The following is a 22,990-nucleotide window of genomic DNA, read 5'->3' on the forward strand; positions in this document are numbered from 1 at the left end:
TCCTGCCACTCCCAACATCAGATCCACCACCTCCATCCTTATTACCCAGGCCTCTGTCCCATCTCCCTGATTGCAGACCCCCAATCTCTTCTCCAAATGTTCTGATCACCCATGCTTGCACTGATCCCCAATCACCCACTCCCCCCGACACTCTCAATGTCCCTGCCTCTAGTCCCCAAGATCCCCTGCCTGCAGCTCACTCAACACCCTGTGATCCTAGGCCCCTCCAGTATGATCCAAACACCCAGCACCTGAGATTCCCATCCCCAGATCCATTCCTGACCCTAAACAAAGCTTGTCTCACCTCTCATCCCCAAACAGACTCCCAACACTTGTGACACAAGCAGTGGGGTAATTTTTCTCTACTCTTATCCAGCTGACTGTTGTACCATACCAGCTCTATCACAATGCAGTCTGCGGCCGTCTGAAGAGCCTTGGATATCACCATATTTGATCAGACTATTTAACTCAAAAAAGGTCAATTCCAAGTTGCTAGACTTTGGGGGTTTTTAATGCCTGAGTCAAATATCCATTAGTGCTAAGCATTACCCTTTTCATATAGATATGGTAGTAAAAGGTCCACCCACAGGAGCTCTCAATGTTGGCAGAAGATTGACAAATACTCCAGAAAACGTGCATGATTTTCATAGTTTCCTGAAGTCTCTGACAATCTTTCACTGAAGTTACAGCAGGAGATTGGGGGAACTTACCTGCAAAATTCTACTCTATTGTATGTTAAATCAAAGAATGGTTATAGACAGAAGGAGGCTATTCAATCCATTGTGTCTGTACCAACTTTTTGCAAGAGCAACTCAGCTAGTCCCACTCAATCACCAGCCTTTTCCCCTTAGCCCTGTAATGCTTTTCTCTTGAGTTAATTGTCCAATTCCCTTTTGAAAGCCATGATTGAATCTGTCTCCACCGCACTTTCAGGCAGTGCATTCCAGATCCTAACCACTTGCTGTGTAAAATGTTTTTATCTCAAATCATGTCCTCTGGTTCTTGGCCTTTCCGCCAATGGGAACAGCTTCTCCCTATCTACTCTGTCCTGATCCATAATCATTTTGAACACCTCCATCAAATCTCCTCTCAACTTACCTGAGGAGAACAGCCCCAGATTCTCCAATTTATCTACATAACTGAAGTTCCTTACTTCTAGAACCACTCTTGTAAACCTTTTCTGCACCCTGTCTAATGCCTTCACATCCTTCCTAAAGTCTAGTGCCCAGAACTGAACACTTTACTGTGGTTGAGATCGAACAAGTGCTTTATAAAAGTTTATAAAAATTCCTTGCTTTTGTACTTTTTTATAAATGAGTTTGTACTTTATAAAACCCAGGTTCCCATATGCCTTATTTACCACTTCCTCAATCTGCCCTGCTATCTTCAATGATTTGTGTACATATATCTCCAGGTTGTCTGCTCCTGCACGCTCTTTAGAATTTTACCCTTGATGTTATATTCCCTCTGCTAGATCCTTCCTACCAGATTGTATCACTTCACACTTCTCTATATTTACTTTCATCTGCCACATCCCCGTCCTTTTCACCAGACTGTCTATGTCCTCTTGAAGTCTATCATTATCCTCCTCACAGTGGAAAATTCAGACCTATGCCTCTATTTATAAAGCTGAAGGATCCTGTATGCCTTTTTAACCATTTTCTCAACCTGCCCTGCCATCTTAAATGATTTATTTATCTCCAGTTTCTCTGTTCCTACATCCCATTTAGAATTGTGCCCTTTTATATTCCCTCTTCTCATTCTTCCTGTAAAAATGTATTGCTTCACACTTCTCTGCATTAAATTTCATCTGCCATGTATTCATTCATTCCACCAGCCAATACATGTCCTCTTGAAGTCTATCACGACCTTTGCAACTCGCAATACTTCCAAGTTTCATGTCATCTGCAAATTTTGAAATTGTGCCCTGCACACCGAAGTCTAGGTCATTAATATAGGCCAAGAAAAGCAGTTGTCCTAGTACCGAGCCATGGGGAACTGCACGGTATACCTTCACTATTCTCTGCTTCTTGTCACTCAGCCAACTTTGCTTCCATGCTGCCACTTTCCCTTTAATTCCACAGACTTTAACTTTACTGAAAGCTCAAAGCATTTGCAATAAGATGCATGAACTAGTGGCAAGAGGGAAATGGTTTAGATTTAATCATCATTACAGAGGCATGGGGCAGAATTTTGCCGTCGGCGAACAGGGGGCCGGGCCCGTTCGCTGACGCTTAAAATGATGCGGGATGATGTCTGGGGGAATCCCCAACATCATCCCGGCCCATTTAAATTTTCAGGAAGGTGGGCCCGAAGCAAAATCAGCTGTCCGCCCGCCCAGTTGTCAATGGCCAATTGAGGCCATTGACAGGATCATTTAAACAATTAAAGGACTTGCCCATCCAACCTTAAGGTTGGCGGGCAGGCCAGGAGCCCCAGCGGGCAATAGAGAAAACATGAAACCTCATCCACCAGCAGGATGAGGTTTCATGTATGGTTTTAAACAGTTTAATAAACTTATTATGTAAATTATGAACATTGTCACATGAGGGGGACATGTTAAGGATTTTTTTTTCTATTTTTAATCTTTTTAAAAGTGTCAGCGATCTCCCTGAGGCAGCACTTAGCCTCAGGGAGATGTGCGCTCTTTCGTGCGCATGCGTGAAAAAGTGCACTCTCGCATTTGGGGAATCCACCCCCCCCCCCACCCACACAGGAAGCGCATAGTGCTTCCCGCCGGACAACACGCTGGGCAGGCCTTAATTGGCCCGCCCATGTAACATGGCGGTGGGGCCCGCTTCTCCAGCAGGGATTGGCTCCCCGCCCGCTGGAGATTGGGTCAGGCCCACCTCCCAGACAGGTAGAAAATTCTGCCCATGGTTACAAGGCTATCGAGGTTGGGAAATAAATATTTCAGGATATCCAATATTTTGGAAAGACAGACAGAATGGCAACTGAGGAGGGGGTAGTCCTGATATTAAAGGATAACATAAGTACATTAGTAAAACAGGATCTGACCTCAGAGGATCATGAAGTAGAATCAATATGGGTGGAAACTAGGAATCGTATGAGTCAGAAAACACTGGTGGGAATCATTTATAGGCCCCCTAACAGTAGTTATACCATTGAACAAAGCATTACACAAGAAATTACTGTGACTTATAACAAATGCAATGTAATAATTGTGGGGGACTTTAATCTTCATATAGACTGGGATAATCAAATTGGCAAAGGTGCAAAGGTGGTATACAAATTAGTTTGTATAATGCTTACATGATAATTTACTAGAACAATATGCTGTGGAATTGACCATGGATAAAGTTATCTTAGATCTCATATTGTGTAGTGAGACAGGGCTAATTAGTAATGCCACAGTAAAAGATACACTGGGAAATAGTGGTGATAATATTAATGAATTCCCTGTTAAGTTTGAAAGTGACATACTCCAATCACAAACAAGAATATTAAACTTTAAAAATCCTTTTACATAGGTATGAGGTGAGAACCGGCTAAGATTGACTGGGTAAATAGACTAAAAGGTATGGCAGTAAATGAACATTGTGAAACGTTTTAAGAAGCAATTCAAAATATTCAACAAAGTGCATTCCATTAAAAAAGAAAACTCAGCAAGAGAGATCCATCCATGACACGCTCAGGAAGTTAAGGATAGTATTAGATTAAAAGAGGAGGCATATAATGTTGCAAAGAACAGTAGCAAGTCCAAGGATTGACAATATTTTAAAAACCAGCAAAGGGCCACCAAAAAGTTGATGATGAAAAGAAAATAAATAAAATATGAAAGTAAACAAGTCAAAAACATAAAAACAGATTATAAGAGCTTTTCTGAAAAGGAAGTATTTTTATCATATAAAAATGAAGCAAGTAGCTGAAGTAAACACTGATCCTTTAAAAACAGGGACAGGAGAAATTATCATGGGGAATGAGAAAATGGCAGAGACATTAAACAAATATTTTGTGTCTGTCTTCACAGTAGAAGACACAAGTTGCACACCAGAAATAGAGGGTCGCCTAGGGGCTAAAAAGAGTGAGGAAATTAAGATAGTTAATATCAGTAGCAAAAAAGTATTGAACCAACTTAAGGTACTAAAATCTGACACACCCCCTGGACCTGATGGTCTACACCTTAGAGAGCTATAAGATATAACTGCAGAGATAGTGGATGCACTAGCTATGATTTTCCAAAATTCTTTAGATTGGGAATGGTCCCATCAGATTTGAAGTTGGCAAATGCAACACTATATTTCAAGAAAGGGTGGAGAAAGAAAACAGGGAACTATGAGCTATTAACCTAACATCAATTGTTGGGAAAATGCTAGAATTATTAAGGAAGTCTTAACAATGCACTTAGAGAAGTATAATATGATTAGAACAAGTCTATATGGTTTTACTAAAGGGAAATCCTGATTGACAAATTTATAAGAGCTTTTGAGGGTGTAGCTGGTAGGGTAGATAAAGGGGAACCAGTAGATGTAGTCTACCAGGATTTCCAAAAAGCATTCAATAAGGTGCCACACAAAAGGTTAATAGACAAGATAAGGGCTAATGGAGGTGGGGGTGGGGTAATATATTAGCATGGATAGAATATTGGTTATTGGACATAAGCAGAGAGTGGGCATAAACAGGACAATTTCAATTGGCAGGCTGTGGCAAGTAATGTGCCACAAGGATCAGTGCTGGGGTCTCAGCTATTTATGATCTATATTAATGATCTCGATTAAGACACAGAAAGTAATGAATCTAAGTTTGCTGATAATACTAAGCTAGATGGAAAAGTAAGCTGTGGGGGGAACACTGAGAGACTGCAAAGAGACATAGGCAGGTTAACTGAGTGGGCAACAAGATGGCTAATGGAGTACAATGTGGGGAAGCGTATTCACTTCGGTCCTAAGAATAGAAAAGGAGAATATTTTTTAAAAGGTGTAAAACTTGTAAATGTTGATGTTCAAAGAGACTTGCCTGTGCTTGCACAAAGAAAACAGAAAGTTAGCATAGAAGTACAGCAAGCAATTGGGAAGGCAAATGGCATGTTGGCCTTTATTGCAAGGGGGTTGGAGTACAAGAATAAAGAACTGTTGCTGTAATTGTTTGGAACCTTGGTGAGACCACGGGCTGGATTTTACAGGGGGCCAGATTGCTTGCCTGCCACCTGCCTTGCACCTGCACCACCCCACCCCCCACCCACCCAGGGAAAGAGAGTCAGCTAGCAGCTGTCACACTGGAAAGGACCCCGCCCAACAGCCATAGCACCCTGAGGAAAAGCTAAAACGCATGAGAGTGGGGCTTCTGTCCCTCAGCTGGAGGAAGTCTCATCCTTGAGAGCTGCCAGCCAACCTGATTAGCTGGCTGATCTAGCAGTCCCAGCAGTGTCTGAGCTCAGCAGTGGGTGCTGCTGGGACTGCAGGAAGGAACACAAAGGAGAACAATGGCCACCGTAGAAAGGTAAATCCCAGGTTTTTAGGGCGGGGAGTGATCTGAGACCCCAGGGAGTGGGGCTGAGTTTTGGATGGCAGGTGGCAAGGAAGAAAGGGGCTTGACATCTTGGGGGGGCTTGCCCCCAATAAATGCAGGGCACACCCCCAAATGAGGTGCCCCCTTTCCTTCCGGCCATTTTACATCTAGGCCACAAAAAATGGTCTGCCCATTTGCACCCATGCCAACTGTACTATGGCGTGGGCAGCGTATTATCCTGTTCAAAAGGCTTGGAAACAAGCCTAATAGATCTTTAATTATTCATTTAAATATGGTGGGTGAGCTGGTGGGGTATTGGCAGCCCAAAACCTAGGGCATTAAGGGGGTCAGCTCAGGGGTAGGCAGGGAGGTGGTGGGCCAGCCATCTGACATATTTTATGGGTCCCCCTACCCTACTGAAAATATGCAGAGTTGTGGGGGGTGGGGGGTGGGGTGCGGGGGGCTGTAAATCCAGCCATGTATTTAAGGAAGAATAAACTTGCATTGGAGGTGGTACAGTGAAGGTTCATTAGATTGGTCCCTGGGATGAGACAGTTGTCCTCTGATGACAGACTGAATAAATTGGGCCTATATGCTCTGGAGTTTAGAAGAATGAGTGGCAATCTCATTGAAACATGCAAGATCCTGAAGGGGCTTGATAGGGTTGATAGTGAGAGATTATTTCCGCTGGTCAGGAAATCTAAAGCATGGGGGCACAGTCTCAAGGTAAGGGACTGATCATTTAGGTGAAAAGAAATTAATTCACTCTAAGGATGGGGAATCTTAGGAATTCTCTAACCCAGAGGGTTTTGGATGCTCCATTGTTGAATACATTTAAGCCTGGGATAGTCTGATTTTTGGCCTCTGAGAGATTCAAGGGATATGGGAGCAAGCAGGAAAGTGGAGTTGAAGCCTAAGATCAGCCATGATCATATTGAATGGCAGACCAGGCTCGATGGGCAATATGGTCTACTCCTGTTGTTATTTCTTGTGATACTGTGTTTGCTGACAAGCCTCTTATGTGGCAGTTTATCAAACACCTTTTGGATGTCCATATACCAGCACATCAACCACTTTACCCTCAGCAATCCTTTCTGTTGCCTCATCAAAAAACACAACCAAGTTAGCTGGACATAACTTGCCTTTAATAAATCCACACTGGCTTTCATTAATTCGTTCATGGCTGTCCAAGTGACTATTAACTTTGTGTTGAATTATCATTTCTAAAAGCTTCACACCACCAAGGTTAAACTGATTGATTTGTAGTTCCTGGGCTTATCCTTACGCCCTTTTTTGAACAAGGGTGTAACATATAGATGTAGAAAAATTCTGCAATCTGTTCAAAATGTGATCAAGTCTGTTTCAGCATATTCCTTTAATTAAAGCCCAGTATCTTGTTGGTATTCTTAGTTATCTAAATCTGTAGAACTGCAAAAGAAATAGAAGAATAACAGTAAACTGATTAAAGGACGTATGTCAGATTTTATGTATTTGCCAGGAATGTACTTGAAAGTCAGTGCACTCATGGAATTTTCTGCGACCTAATCCAAATTAATCTAAGATTGCATCTACTCACATTAAAAGAAGAAATAGAAAAAGTCTTATTATAAATATACAAATTCATTAGAAAATGGAAAAGTGTCAGAATATTGGAAGAAAACTAATATCTTTCCTATATATAAAAAAGGATACGGAATAGACCAATTAGTTTAATGCTGGTGGTAGGAAAGATAATGAAATCCTGACTAAAAAATATAATAGAAAAGCAGGTGGAACTGGAAATATAGTAAAGAGTAGTCAGCACAGATTCCAAAAAGGAAGACCATGCTTGACTAAGCTTATTGAATTCTTTGAAGAAGTAACAGGAAGGCTAGATAAGGGTCATAGAGTAGATGTAATATATTTGGATTTCCAAGAAGTCTTTGACAAGTTATTGCATAGTAGATTCAGCAAGTAACATGTGGAGTCAGGAGACAAGTAGTAGAATTGATATCAAGCTGGCTCCAAAACAGACAACAAAGAGGGGTTAAATATAGTTACTCAGATTGGCAAATGCTGGGAAGTGTTGTTCCACAATGATCATTGCTGGGATCACTGTTGTCCACAACTTACATATTGGTTTGGACTCAGAAATTGGGAGTACAATTTTCAAATTTGCAGGTGACACCAAGTTGGGGATGTAGTTAATCTGGAGGAGGACTGCAGCAAAATACAGGAAAACATTAATAAACTTGCAAAATAAGGATGCAATTTGTAAATGAACTTACATATTAACAAGTGTAAGGAAGTACATTTTGATAAAAAGGTTATGGAGGCCACATACTCTTTGGAAAGTAAGCGTTTACATAGAGTTAAAGAACAAAGGGATCTGGGTGTACAGAAACACAAAAAGGAGCAACTCAGGTTAATAACGCCATAAAAATAAACAGCACACTGTGGTTCATTTCTAGAGGGATGGAATTGCAAAGCAGCAAAGTTATGTTAAATTGTGTCCAGATGAGGCATGAATGGCAATGTGGCAGCCATCTGAATGTAACATGAAAGGATAAAGAAGGACACACGTCAGCAAAAAAAAATAAAAACAGATTAAACATATAGAACAAGATGGAGGAGGAGGTTGTGATCTAAAGTTGTTGAACTCAATATTGAGTCCAGAAGGCTGCATAGAGTGCCAAGGCGAAAGATAAGGTGCTGTCCCTCAATCTTGCATTGAGCTTCATCAGAATATTGCAGCAGGCCATGGGCAGAAAGGTCAGAGTGGATGCAAGGTGGAAAATTAAAATGACAAGCAACAGGAAGCTTGGGGCATTCCTTGCTTGTACCCTGAACAGAGGTGTTTCACAAAGCAATCAGCCAGCCTACATTTGGTCTCCCCAGTGTAGTGGAGACTACACCGTCAACAGCAAATATAGTATACTAAATTAAAAGAAGTACACATAAATAGTTGTTTCACTTTAAAGAGTGTTTGGGAAAAAATGTGCCCCCATCAGGTGGGAGGTGCGAGAGCAGATGCAGACAGGCGCGCTTCCAATTGGCGCCCCCCATTGGGGTCATGCCGCCATTTTATGTGGGTGAGCCAATTAAGGCCCGCCCAGCGTGACGTCTGGTCGGAAGCGCTATGCTCTCCCTGTGCGGCGGAGGGTCGGTGTGGGGGTATTGGGATTCCCTAAGCTGGGAGAGCGTTCTTTTGCACATGCTTGCGAAAGAGCACACAGATCTCCCTGAGGCTAAGTGCTGCCTCAGGGAGATCGGCTCCAATTCAAAATTTGTAATACAAATGATTAAAAAATTTCCCATGAGTTGGGACATGCCCATAACTTTTATTGAAGCCTTTAATACAAATTTAAATACCCGCATAAACCTCATCCTGCCCATGTATGAAGTTTCATGCTTTTTGCGAAGCCTGCCAGGACTCCTGACCTGCCCGCCAACCTTAAGGTTGGACAGGCAGGTCCATTTATGACCTTAATTAGTTTTTCAAAGGCCTCAATAGGCCATTGACAGGTTGGTGGGGGCACAGCTGACTTGGCTGCGCCCCTGCCGACCTGAAAATGGAAATGACGCAGGGTGACGTCGGGAGTTCCACCCAACGTCATCCCACATCATTTTACACGTCAGCAAGCAGGCCCCACCCCCGCTTGCCGACCGGAAGATCCTGCCCTTAGATTCTGAAAAGGGAAGAGGTGAAGGGATAGGTGCTGCATCTCCTCTGCTTGCATGGAAAGGTGCTGTAGGGAAGGGAAGGGGCTGTTAGGGGTGAATGAGAAGTGAACCAAGGTGTCGTGGGGAAACTGCCCTTGTTTCTTTATCTCTTCATGTTGCATTCTGATGGCTGCTCTATAGCTATTCACATCTCATCTGGACATAGCCTTTGTTTCTTTATTATACTCATTATCACTCTCTTTGGCTTTTGCATCATGAATTTTTTTGTTAGTTAATTTCTTCTGCCCTCTGCCCTATCAGAGAGCTTCCCTATGATTATTCCTGCCTCCTCACTCCTTCTGCTGGCTGAAAAACTCTTACATTTCTATCTTCATTCTGTTCTGATAGAAGGCCTTCAACCTGAAATGTGATCTCCATTTCTCTTCACAGATGCTGCCTGACCTGCTGAGTATTCCCAGCATGTTTTGTTTTTATTTACGAATTCATGAGAAACTTCTTTACCCAGAGAGTTATAAGAACATGGAACCTGCTACCACGAAGGGTAATTGAGGTGACTAGCATAGATGCATTTAAAGGGAAGCTAGTTAATCACATGAAGGAGAAAGGAATGGAAGAATATGATGATGGGGTTAAATGAAGAAGGGCGGGAGGAGTCTTGTATGTAGCATACATGCTGACTTAGGTCAGTTGGGCTGAATGGCGTGCTTCTGTGTTGTAAATACCTTGTTTGTAATTAGTTTCCTCCACCGCAAAATCAATGCTGAATTCTCAATATGTGTTCCTAGAGGGGCAGTACATGTATTCTGAGTCTCATCTTTATATTCAACATAGATAAGTTGAAAATTCCTGTCAAGAAAGCCACTATCATTGACCTGTAGATCCTGCTGAAACTGATCACCAGTCCAATCACGGAGACCTTGACAGTACAATAAGATATCAGGGAAAAGATAAATAATTGGATCAATAAAGAAGATAGAAGACTTTTTCACATAAACAATTTTGGTGGGAAGGAATGATTATTTTGATGCTGAGCATCCACTGGGGTTACTTCTCAATAGCAAGATCATAAGGGAATTCAGAGTGTGGATTTGAATGTAACATTTACTCATCCTTCTTAGACCCTAAGAGCTTTGTTAAATCAACCTACCTGACCCAGTAAGGGGCAATAGGACTACTTATGCATGTTTGTGCATGTATTTTTAAATATAGCTATAATTTTTTTTTTACTTTCTCTCTAATCCCCTCCGATCTTCTCAGGCCATACAGATTCCCATTGCCACCAATCTGCTCTCCATTCTCTGCTAGCACAGCAGATGAAGTATGATACAGTTAAACAAAGTTCATGATAGCATAAATTGTACATGGCTTATGAAGATAACAGGCTTGATAGGCTAAATTACATTTGTCGATCTATATTTTGCTATAATATTCTTTAATCCTTTTAGCCATTAGACAAGAGGCTGATTATGATTTCAATTATTATTTACCCTTAAGCATGAGTAGATTCTTGGCCTGTAGATGATGACCTCTCAGAGACGTGCATCTGAGACCAGGAAGTCAGTGGAATGAAAGATGTCACACCAGCTGCTTGCACCTATACACCAATTCATCACACTGCCCAAAGCTGGTCCCACATTGATTTATGCAGGACTTACAGAATCCTGTAAAGAGAAATGTTCATGTACGCGACAATGATACCAATGTAGACACAATCTAGAATCATAGATGATATAGCACAGAAGGATGCCATTCAGTCTATCTTACCACTGTCAGCTCTTTGGATTCAATTAGTCTCATTTCCCTGCTCTTTCTGCATAGCCTTGCAAGTTTTGCCTTTTCAAGTATATCCTTCCATATAGCCCACTTTCCATGAACAAATAAAAATATATATAAATACATACATTTTTTTGTTTACAGGATGTGGGCTAGGCCAACAGTTATTGCCCATATCCTAATTTTCCTTGAGGAAATGGTGGTGAGCCGCCTTCTTGAACTGCTACAGTCCATGTGGTGTAGGTATATCCACAGTGCTGTTGGGAAGGGAGTTCCAGGATTTTGACCCAGCAACAGTGAAGGAACGGTGATATATTTCCAAGTTAGGATGGTGAGTGACTTGGAGGGGTGCTTTCAGGTGGTGGTGGTGTTTCCATGCATCTGCTACCCTTGTCCTCCAAGGTGCTAGAGGTCATGGGCTTGGAAGGTGCTGTCAAAGGAACCTTGGTGTGTTGTTGCAGTGCATTTTGTAGATCGTACCCACTCATTGTGCATCAGAGTTGGAGGGAGTGAGTGTTGAAGGTGGGGTGCCAATCAAGTGGGCTGCTTTTCCCTGGATGCTGTAGAACTTCTTGAGTGTTGTTGGAGCTCCAGTCATTCTGACAAGTGGAGAGCATTCTGTCACACTCCTGCTGACTTATGGCTCGTAGATGCTGGACAGGCTTTGGGGAGTCAGGAGATGAGATACTTACTGCAGAATTCCCAGCTTCTGACCTGCTTTAGTAGCCGAATATATATATAAAAATATATAGTTCCCTTTTAAAAGTTACTATTGAATCTGCTTCCAGCAAACTTTCCTGCGATGCGTTCCAGCTTGATGCATATTTTGTTTTTCTCATGTCATCTCTTCTTTTGTCAATTACCTTGGATACATCTGTGTCTTCTGGCTACCAGCCTTCTGCCACTGGTAATAGATTTTCCTTATTTATTCTTCTCATAACCTTCATGATTTTGAATACCTTTATCATATTCCCTTCACTTCTCTAACAACGAACCCAGTTACTCTAATCCTTCCATATAACTGAAGTCTTTCATAAAGAAGAAAGACTTGCATTCACACGGTGCTTTTCATGATCACCAGACATCTCAAAGCACTTTTCAGACAATGAAGCATTTTTGAAGAGTCGTGACTTATAATAGTAAATCTCTCCTTCACCTTTTTAAGGCCTTGATATTTGTTCCAAAAGTGTTGTGCCCAGAATTGAAATAAGTACTCCAGCAGTGTTTACTGAAGGTTTAGTACCCTTGCCTTTGTACTCTGATCCGCTTTATATAAAGTCAAGGATTCCCTATGTCTTTTTAGAAACCTTCTTAAATTATCCTGCTACCTTCAAAGACATGTGTGCAAACAGCTCTGGGTTTCTCTGTTCCTACACCCCAATCAAAATAGTTTACATGAGGAATCGCCTCATTCTACCTACCAAAATGAATCACTTCACACTTCTCTGTGTTAAATTTCATCTGCCACATGCCTGCCCATTTCATCAGCCTGCCTATGTCCTGTTGGAGTCTGTTACCATCAACCTTCTGATTTTGTGTCATCTACAACCTTTTAAATTATGACCTGTATACCCAAGTCCCTGTCATTAATGTATATTAAAAGGAGCATTGGTCCCACCCGTGACCGCTGGTGTTACTTCCTTCCCATCTGAACAACAATTGCTCACCACCACACTCTGTTTTCTGTCCCTTAACCAGTTATTCATTCATGTTACCACTGTTTCTTTCATCTCAGAGGCTTCAATTTAAGATTCATGGGTTTTCAATTAGGGATGGGCATGGTGGTCTAGCCAGCAGCACCCATATCACATGCAGAATAGATTTTTAAAAAATTGCTATTATGCCATACTTTATCAAAATGTCTTTTGAAAGTTCACATACACAATATCAGAGGTCTTGTGGCACAGGGGTAGCATCCCTGTCTCTGAGCCAGAAGTCTGGGTTCATGACCCACTCCAGGACTTGATGGCTAAGGAAGATGTGTTCATAATGTGGCCAAACAGGTATCCACTTGTAAGTCCTTCCAACATACACCAATGGCAGGTAGTAAGAGCAAAAGAGATTCCTGGTCAGCTGTGTGATGGGAAGAAATGAGAACTGTCTAGATACAGAACATCAATTCCATTTCCCTCATCAATAATGTCAATTACTTTATTGAGGAACTCAATCAAATAAACCCTATCTTTAATATATCAATGCTGGCTTTCATTTATTAGTCCATACTTTTCCTAACTTAATTTTATTCCAGGTTATTATCTCTACTTTTATTATCTCCCACATTTTGGATAGGGGTGTAACATTTGCAATCCTCCAGTCCTTTGGCACCACTTGCATGTCTAAGGAGGATTGAAAGATTGTGACCAAGCCTTCAGAAATTTCCACCCTGTTTTTCCTCAACAACCTATAATGTATCCTATCCAGATTTGGTGATTTTTCTACTTTCAGTTCAGTCATACATTTTACTTATCTTCCTTTTTTATTCAATCCAATTTCTTTACAACTTGCTCCATCACTGTCATAGTGTAGTGTCTACTTCTTAAGTCAAAACAGATGCAAAGTACTCATTCAGCACTGTATTTCAACCAGGCCCTCTGCCTCCACAAGAAGTTCTCTGCTTTTAGTGCTTAATCCATCCTACCCTTCCAATGATGACCATTTTGCTAATTATATGTTTATGAAAGAATTTTGAATACCTTTTATGTATTCTTATACACCTGTCCATGTAATTTGTAATGTTATGTATCATGTAATGCATTTGGCTGAAGTAAAAGATCACGAAAGCAACTGGCAGCACCACATGGAGGAGTATCTCATGAGCATTCCAACAGTGTTTCTATTATATGGTCATCTGTGTAAGTGCAGATCAAACCCCAGAGAATGTGTTGCTGTGATGAAAACAATAGCTCAAGACAAATTATTAAAATTGCTATGCAACTAGTTACAAAAATATACAACAATTGTCAAAGACTGGTAAACTGTCTGGATATCATGGGGAATTGTGTAATGATTTTTATGACCATTATTTGTACTGAAGTGTCAGAGGAAAGGCGACTGCACAATGAAAAACACATTAATCACACTTACACCTGAAACCTATGCATCTAGTTTTGAATGGAAAATCAATCAGATATCTCAGATGGTCAACCTATACCAATAACTGGGCAGGATCACTTAATGTTAATTCAGAATTGAAGAAAGAGAGATAAAAATATGTCCAAATATTTATTTCAGTCTTTTACTGTTAGCCCCTTTCAAATGAGTCATAAATCAGCCTGTTAACAATTTCTATTCATATCAATATTTTTTTTAAGATGACACCAGTCCTTTGGGGAAGGACAATGGATTTCAGCTAGGCACAGAAGTTAAAGGTAAGTGGTGGAAAGCCTACATATGATTAAAAACATTCACTGCATGCTATGAAATGTTCTGTCCACTGTGGCTGACGACCAAGAATGGGTTGGAGATCTGGGAAGTCAGTCTCAGGTCCATTTGCAGACCTGTATTGCCTTTAAGCCAAGCTAAAGTGATCGCACTGGATATGTTACAATGCATTTAAAGTAAGCCTATCAGAACTTTTCCTTTAATTAGGATGGATTGCACTGGGTGTGGCCTTCACCTAATTGGAGTGGTCAAAGGGAAGTTCAATATGTGTTGGATCCTTAAAGGCATGTTCACCAATTTAGCAAACCATTTTTAATACTGTTAATTTGTTAATTTTTGCTGGCATTTTAATGAAAAATGTGTTCCTCTGCATTTTGGGGCATTGTTTGCCTCCTAAAATTATAGTATTAATGTGGAACTTAAAATGGCAGCATTGTCTGTTAATTCAACATTAACCTTCTATTAATTTGCCAATTCTTCAGAACATAAAAGGCTAAAGAAATAGGAGACATAAAAATAGAGCACCTACAACTCAAACTTAAGCTATCAGAGGAGCTCAAGGAAGGACAAACCATGTTAATTGTAGTATTTGTCAATGAGTTAAGTTAAAATTTAAGAGGGTGTTGGTTTTGAAGCACCAAAGCTGAAGTTTGTTATGAAAACAGTGGTGTTAGGTGATAGAACATAATTACCAGAGACATCTGAAGGCACCAGAGTCAGACTGTTCACATTTGACGTTGTGTCACCAGCTTGCTGTTGCAGCCTTTGGCACACCAACATGGCAATGAGCATGGAGGATAGGTTGTGCTGACTCAAAGTCAGTGCCAAGACACTTGGAGAGCGCTGCCATCAGCTGTAACCAACCTGCATAATAGCATAGACTGCAAGTTGTAATGAAGGTCATCTCCTCGCTCAATATTTCTGCTACTGCCTCCTTCAGTCTGGTGAAGATTAATGTGAACACACATATGAATGAAATTAACTGATGTATAGTCTAGCATTTCCAGAACTTTTGTCTCCTTTCTCACATGATAGTGATAACAGGCGTTGACCTGTTGCATTTCCCAATATGAAGATTAATTGATGCATCTTTTGTATAAGTCAATAAGTAACGTTTTTTGGAATATATGTTGCAATGTTTTTTGTGCAAAAACCTCTGAAGCTGTGAGCGTCAGCTGTAAGTTGCAATTTGAAGGTATGCCCTGATGCTGTATGGCCATGCATGATAAACAGTGAAAGAGTTACAAGGTGCTGTAATGGGCTAACAGTAAGTGCGGAACAAGTTGACAAGTTCCATAGACATAAATATCATACAGACATATAAATATTTGGACTCACTTCCTCTTAAACTATTCCATTCCAGGTTCCTAGCTCCGTTCTCCAACCAGTAGAGCTGCTGCAGTTCCATGACTGGGAGGAGGATGTATTTAGGTGTAACAAGTTTACAAAGGCATTTTCCATTACAGATGTGTACATAAGAAGCATAAAAATAGTGCCAGAATATATGGGGTCGATCTTAACTACCAATTTCTCCAACTGTTAGAAATGATACATAGACAAGATTAAAATCAGCCGAATTCACTCAGAATCCCAGAGGCCATAACATTCCCATATGGTGGAATTTTACTTTTGCCAACTTTGAAATAGACCAAGACTTCCATTGTAAGTAGCAGGGTCCCCAATTCCAATCATTTCATCCCCACACACCCCAGAAAAACAAACTCATGAATGGGGATTAGAGGTCAAGGAAGAACTGCAGTAGCCCCCACCACCACACCCCCCTACCCACTTCACGCACAGCCACAAATATACAAACAAAAACCAGGTGATGCTATGGACGTGTGGAGTGCAAAGGATGTACATACGGCCCATCTATACTTCCCTGCTAGCTAGGAGCAAGTGAGTGCATGGCTTCATTTCAGCGAAGTTTTCCTCCATGCTGTGGCAGTCAGAGTGTGCAGGTCATTGGTCAGGGCCAGCATGTCTGATGCTCCATGTAGGTGGCTACTCTCTTGATGAAGGGGGACATATGTGCAAATACCTAAGACATCATCGCATTTGTACTAGAGAAGAACTCCTCCAATCTCCCTCCAAGGCTGCATATTGCCTCCAGAAATGCTGCCAGATGTGCACACATTTCCTGTTGCTGCTCCAGAAGTGTCCTTTTCATTAACGACCCCCGCAGCTCAGCATTTACATCAAGCTGCAGAACTTGGAGTGTTTGGCACCCTCTGAAAGGGCTGTCCACTGCTGCAGCATCTGCTCCTGCTCACATGTGATGTACTCTTCACCATGAGACAACCTAGCTATCATTATTGCAGTACCCACCAAGGTTTGTGTATCTGCACTGGTGGAGGTGTCCATGAATCATAAGACACTGCATCCTCAGAGTGCTCAACCTCCTTTGAGGACACCTCAGCCTCCCTTCATTGCAGTTCTGCCATCACTCTTGAAGGACTTATGGAAGATGAAAGACAGGAATTATTGCTGATGTGGAGAAAGGGTTCAAACTCTACATTGTGCCTATCATGACATTTCAGATAGTGTTGACATCTGTTCTACATGAATGGGTGTTATGTGCCAAGTGACAGTGTGATATCAAATGCTGTCACCAAGTATGTGGGACACCAATTATCCATTGTCTGCTCATGGGCTGTGACACTCTGCCAATCTCTAACATCTGTTCCTCCACAGAGGTCAATGTGACTATCACTGCAGGCCCAACCCCAGTTATCTGCCTCACTCAAGTTCTGTGCTCTCCTTCTGCAATGAGAGAAAGCTGAGAGTTATGAATGTGAGAATTGGATGGAATGACAGCATTTCTGGAGTGACTTTTTAAAAGTTTATTCTCTCATGGGATATGGCCATTGCGGGCAAGGCCGGCATTTGTTGCCCATCCCTAATTGCACTTGATCTGAGTGGCATGCCAGGCTATTTCAGAGTCAACCACATTGCTGTGGATCTGGAATCATCTGTAGGCCAGACCAGGTAAGGATGGCAGATTTCCTTCCCTAAAGGAGTACTAGGTGAACCAAATGCGTTTTCCAACTATCAACAATAGGTTCATGGTTACCATTAGACTAGCTTTTAATTCCAGACATATTAATTGAATTTAAATTCCACCAGCTGCTATGGTGGGACTTGAACCCATGTCCCCTAAGCAAAAGCCTGGGCCTTTAGAATACTAGCCCAGTGACATTACTACTATGCCACCATCTCCCCTTTTTGTGCCTGTGTGGGATGGGTGTGGGATGTCAATAAGTTCAGGATGAGGTGTGAGTTTTGGCTGTTCAGCTGGGGATGTGAGGTACTGCAAGGTGTGTTTGTCTGAGGAATGTTGTACAGGAGAATGCTGGGGAAGGCAGAGTATTACAGTTGGCAGCTGAAAGTGTTAGACTGCTCGGCTTTCCTGTTAGATCAGTAAACCACTTGTGGCACTGTATCCAGCTGTGAGGGACCACAATCCTGTTGCTCACTACTTTGGTGACCATCAGCCACGCCTGTTTGGTTCCGCTCACTTCCTTCCCTCCACAGGTAACAGGACTTCTCTCCCAACCCTTACCATCTCCAGCATCACCTCCAGGGAAGAGTCAAAGAACAAGGGAGCTGTCTTCTCATCTCTTCCTGCCTTCGTTCTTCTTCCTGTCTTCACCCTTTTTCCACACCTTGTCATTGGTTGGGAAACCTAGTAGCTGAGCTGGAGAGCCACAACCAATCCCACGGCTTCAACGATGGGGTTCCTGATCCCCTGCCAACATTCTCCCCTCTGCCCCCCCACCCTGACAGCTGGGTCAGTTCCAGTAAAATTCTGTCCAATGAATTAAATATAAGCAATCTTCAAAATGCATCAGTAGAAGAAAGAATCAATTGAATCAAATCCAAATTGAAGCAAATACTTTTGTGAAAATCTTAAAAAGCACCATCCTGGTTTCTGCATTAGGAAATAAAATTTGTAACATAATAAAGATTTTTTTTATAAATGACGGGAAATTGAGGAAAGTTGTCTACCAGTAACAACTGTAATGTTTCATATGCCTGTAATAATACTGTCAGAAGCCTCTTTGAGAAGCCCGAACACTGAATTAATGAATACCCCAGATCTATCAGCTAAAGAAACTAAATGGGATATCATGCCCTTGTGCCAACAATTTATGCAATATATTTGATTAAGGGCAAAAGACTTACAGGCAACAAGCAGGAGAACCCTCAAGGATATTCAACTCAATCATGCAAATCTCACGATGATAACTTTAAAGCAGCCAAACTGTGTCAAAAATGTAAAACAAGTGAAATGAGTGCAAATAACACTGACAATTAATCATTTACTTTTAAGATGCCAGTGATCAAAGAGAAGATATTTACACTGGGAACTACCAGCCATGTTCAGAAAATATTTGTATGCATGGAAAATGTGAATATATTTACGCTCGCCGAGAGACATCCTGTCTGTAAGTGCTTGATTCTCTCTTCACTCCTTGTTATTATAATGATGGGATGTTCGCTGGTGTCCTTTTCAAGTTGAGAGCATTCTTTAAATGGGGCCCTGCCCCCACTCGCCGACGTGCAAAATCCTGCCCAGCAGGTCTGACTGCATCCGTGAAGAGAAAGAGTTAATGTTTTGAGTCCAGACTCTTTTTCAAAGTCATCTGGACTCGAAACCTTAACTCTTCCCCTCCACAGATGCTGTCAGACCTGCTGAGTTTTTCCAGCAATTTTTGTTTTTGTTTCAGATTTCCAGCATCCACAGTATTTTGCTTTTATCAAGAATGAGGGACTTCAGTTACTTGGATAGTTGGAAAAGCTGGAGTTGTTCTCCTTGGAGAAGGTTGAGAGGAGATTTGATAGAGGTGTTCAAATCATGAGGGATCCAGGCAGATGGAGAGAAAGTGTTCCCGTTGGTAGATGGCTCAAGAACAAGAGGACACAGATTTAAGGTGATTGGAAAAAGGACCAAAGGCCACGTGAGGAAAACTTTGTTTGTGGCTCGAATCTAAAATGCCCGACCTGAAAGGTTGGTGGAGGCAGATTCAATCATGGCTTTCAAAAAGGAATTAGATAAGCACCTGAATGGGAAAAGTTTATACAACTATGAGGAACAGGCAGGGTAGTGGGGCTAGTTAAATTGCTCTCGCAGAGAGCCGGCACAGCTTCCTGTGCTGTAACCATTCTATGGCCGGAATTTTATGGCCCCCTTGTGGCGGGATGGAGCGATAAAATGCGCCAAGAAATTATAAACTCCATCGGCTTCAGCGGGAACGGAAAATTCTGCTGCTGTAAAATTCCACCCCAAGAAATAATTTTAGAGGTAAAACATTTCATCTGTTGTGTCAGGGAAGCACGTTTTAAGACTAACATAATATTCAGATTCAACCATGAATCAATTTATTTGATAATTATCCCTTCTACTTTAACCAGATTAAATTCACCAGTGCCATGTGATAATGTGTGAAACAATAATTTACTCACAAGAGTAATCGGTAGCAGAGTTCACAGTTAGCTGAATATTGGTCTGTTGCCATAATAGAATGCTCAAGTGTTATCTTTTACACAGTTAGCAATAAACGGATTTGAGCTGCACAGATTGAATGCTAAATCAGCCTGTTTGTTCAAATTGGTAAAGATCTTTTGCTCTGACAAATGCAGTCTATAAGCACAGCTTTTTAAGTGTTGCCTTGGGGGAAGATGTGCTCTGTTTACCATTCACACAAAATCCTTAATACATTTATGCATATTGTGCTGTGGATTACAAACAAATGAAACGTCCTCCCCTCACATCAAAACAAAGTTTATAATTTTACATTCCTTCAATACGCAGTTCTCAAGTGTGCAAAGTTATGCTGATGATGTATAGATCTGGCCATTGGCAGGGAAAGATCTGTGCATTGCTACCACTGCAAATGCATAACTGACCTGTGCCTGCAGGCTGCTAGTTTAGACCCAGAATGGCAGGCTCAGTCTCAAAGGATGCTGTGAAGAGCTCAATAGCTTTTCTGTGGGTAGTGCCTTTCAGATAGTGCAGGGAAACTCAAATTGCAGGAAGATTTCACTGCCTCTGGTAGCAATAAGACAGGATCATCCATACATTATTCATCCCAATTGTACATTTGCCATCACAAACAGCCATTAGTATAAAGAGAACATGAAGCTGTTTCATGCTTGTTTAAAGATGCTGTTACCAATGATATATATATATATATATATATATATATACAGAGCTTAATTAAGCTTTCATCTTTTTATGGAAATTCCCAAGGATGTTTGTGTCAAGGAGTTGGATTATTTTCATGTATCTAGTTCCCTGTTATAGTCCCAGTGGAGAGTAAGCTTGAACTTTATTGGACAGAATATCTGTGAACAACACTAGTCAATAACTGTTAAGCTCTTATGGATATAAAAACATCATCATCGCACCTCACAATATAATTTACTATAAAATTCACCAATCCTGTGTAAAGCTTAGATTTTATCCAACTCATTCACTCACTCCAGCAAGGTTAAACATGTAGACACTAAGATAGAAATACATTCATGTAGCTCCATTTGTGCTGGTGCTGCACAGACTTGCATCGATTCATCAGGGAAAGACAGTGCTGCATGCTGTGCAAAGTTCATCAATGATATCAATGGAAAATGCCACGGAGGTAGCAAGCTGTGGTGCTGCTTGTCCTCGATGATTAGGTGCAGGTCCACACGAGGGAGAGGGCTGTGGTCAGTAGCTATAAAGCAAAATTTGGAATGGAGACAGAAAACAATGGCTTCATGCTTCCCAGTATTTAACTGGATGTTGGAAAAGCAGTCTGATCATTTAGGAACAGTAGCGGAATTGACATTCATGTGAAAACTAATGCTAAGCTTTCAGTTGATGTTGCTGAGTGGTAGCACATGGATGAGAAATAAGAGGAGCCAAGGATAGATACTTGGGAGTCACCAGAGGTGGCTGTGCAGGAGCAGGAAGAGAAGCCATTATAACTGATACTCTCTCTATGATTAGATTGATAAGAATGGAACCAGTTGAGAGCAATCTCGCCCAACGGGAAGACAGCGGAGAGGGTTGGTGGAAGATGATGTAGTTAACTGTGTCAAAGGCTGCAGACAGGTCAAGAAGGGATTGTGCACACACACATGTACACATACAATCAAGATAATTTCATTTCACTTTACTGCACTTCATTCCTCTGTTATCTACTTTCATTGTCTAGGTCTGAATGGCCACTTGATGTGAAATCCTAACATAAAATTGGGACAAATTAATAGGGTCATATACTATATAAATGTAAAATGGTGACACTAGAACAAAACAGTAAGCACAGCTGAAACCGGTGGCATATGGAAAAATCAATGAAATCTGAGCAGTCCATTAAATGTTACATTAATCAGAGAACACTCAATTGGTGAAGGAAATTACTCAACATAGACTCAGCTTATAACCATGTTGAACAAATAGCAGACTGGTTTTATCAAGCCTTCAGTAATGTTTCCATTGTCATCACTTGTTTACCACAAGTTGGAAGGTTCACAAAGTGATATTACAAATATATATATATATAAATATATATATTTACTAGCAAGTGTAAAAAAATGCAATAAAAATAGAAAATGCTGGGAATAATCAGCAGGTCAAGCAGCATCTGTGGAGAGAAACAGAATTAATGGGCTAAATTTTCATCTCCTGAGGCTGAGCAAACACGCATCAGGAGAATGAAATGGGAGGCATGTGGGCCTGCCTTTTTAAACCTCCCCTCCGATTCCCACCGCCCACCTTTTTCGTCAGGTCAAGAAATGTGGCAGGTCGTGACCCAACACTCACTTAAAGTGCCAGCACATTCTCCATCTATATGCCTGCTGCAAATTCAAGTTTCCCTGTCACTGCTATTTTCATAAATGTGGGTGGGTTCCTGAAATCTTTCCAAGAAGCTAGGGGGAAGCCTACTCCAGAGTCAGGAATGTTCTAGCAGGTAGCTCATGCCAGCTCCAACTGTCATAATGTAATGGTGTTTTATGATTTAAGTATGTTTTCAATGCAGTGATTGCTCATAAGACTCTGTCCTTAAAAGTTAAGAGACTAATAAATTGACCAGCACTGTGCAAGGGTTCAGATGCATTAGAGTCCTTTCTCCATGGACAAAGCACTCCTTTGAATTCTACAGAATGGAGAATCAGATATGAATGTATGTAGAGGACCCTGTGGTTTGATTTTCACATTGATCTATGGTCCTGACATCTGCTGAGCCTTTGTGGTGCCTTCTAGGTGCACAATCAATAAGCCAATTCTTTGAAATGCTCACCAACCCTTCGAAAAACATTTCCCTTGTAACATTTTCATAAAACCGTCAATCAAACACAGGCAGTTAAAGTCCCATTGAAGAAACTTTTAATCCTCTTAACAATTCTTAAACATGTCCAAATAAACAGACAATGAAAAACCAATTCAAAGCAAGATAAATTTATTACAAGCTAATAAAACTGTCAATCAAAAATAGCAGTCCCCTTCAAGTTGTGCAAAGAAGCCCCTACAGGACTCAGTGAATTAATCAGTCTTGGAGCTCAGCAAAACATTCACAATGAGGCCTTCTGTCAATTGTATCAATAGAAGCAGGCTGAACAGATGGCCAGGCATCTGTTTGCCAGGTGGCCTTATTATGAATGCTTGGTGACTTTATATGTGACCCATCCTCACATCAAATGAGGCCCTTAAGAGGCCAAT

The 22,990-nt window shown here is 41.3% G+C and overlaps 1 protein-coding gene across 1 annotated transcript in view; it reads left to right on the forward strand.

Moving 5' to 3' along the window:
- LOC121276013 (tomoregulin-1-like) overlaps nt 1-22,990 on the forward strand; it is a 186,424-nt gene that overhangs the window by 154,596 nt on the left and 8,838 nt on the right. The window contains exons 8-9 of the mRNA XM_041183958.1: nt 14,217-14,273; nt 18,620-18,734. Of these exons, the coding sequence (XP_041039892.1) occupies nt 14,217-14,273; nt 18,620-18,734 (172 nt within the window). The remainder of the gene's footprint in view (nt 1-14,216; nt 14,274-18,619; nt 18,735-22,990) is intronic.

This window comes from Carcharodon carcharias, chromosome 3 (genome assembly GCF_017639515.1).
Source record: "Carcharodon carcharias isolate sCarCar2 chromosome 3, sCarCar2.pri, whole genome shotgun sequence".
In the NCBI taxonomy this organism is placed as follows: Eukaryota; Metazoa; Chordata; class Chondrichthyes; order Lamniformes; family Lamnidae; genus Carcharodon; species Carcharodon carcharias.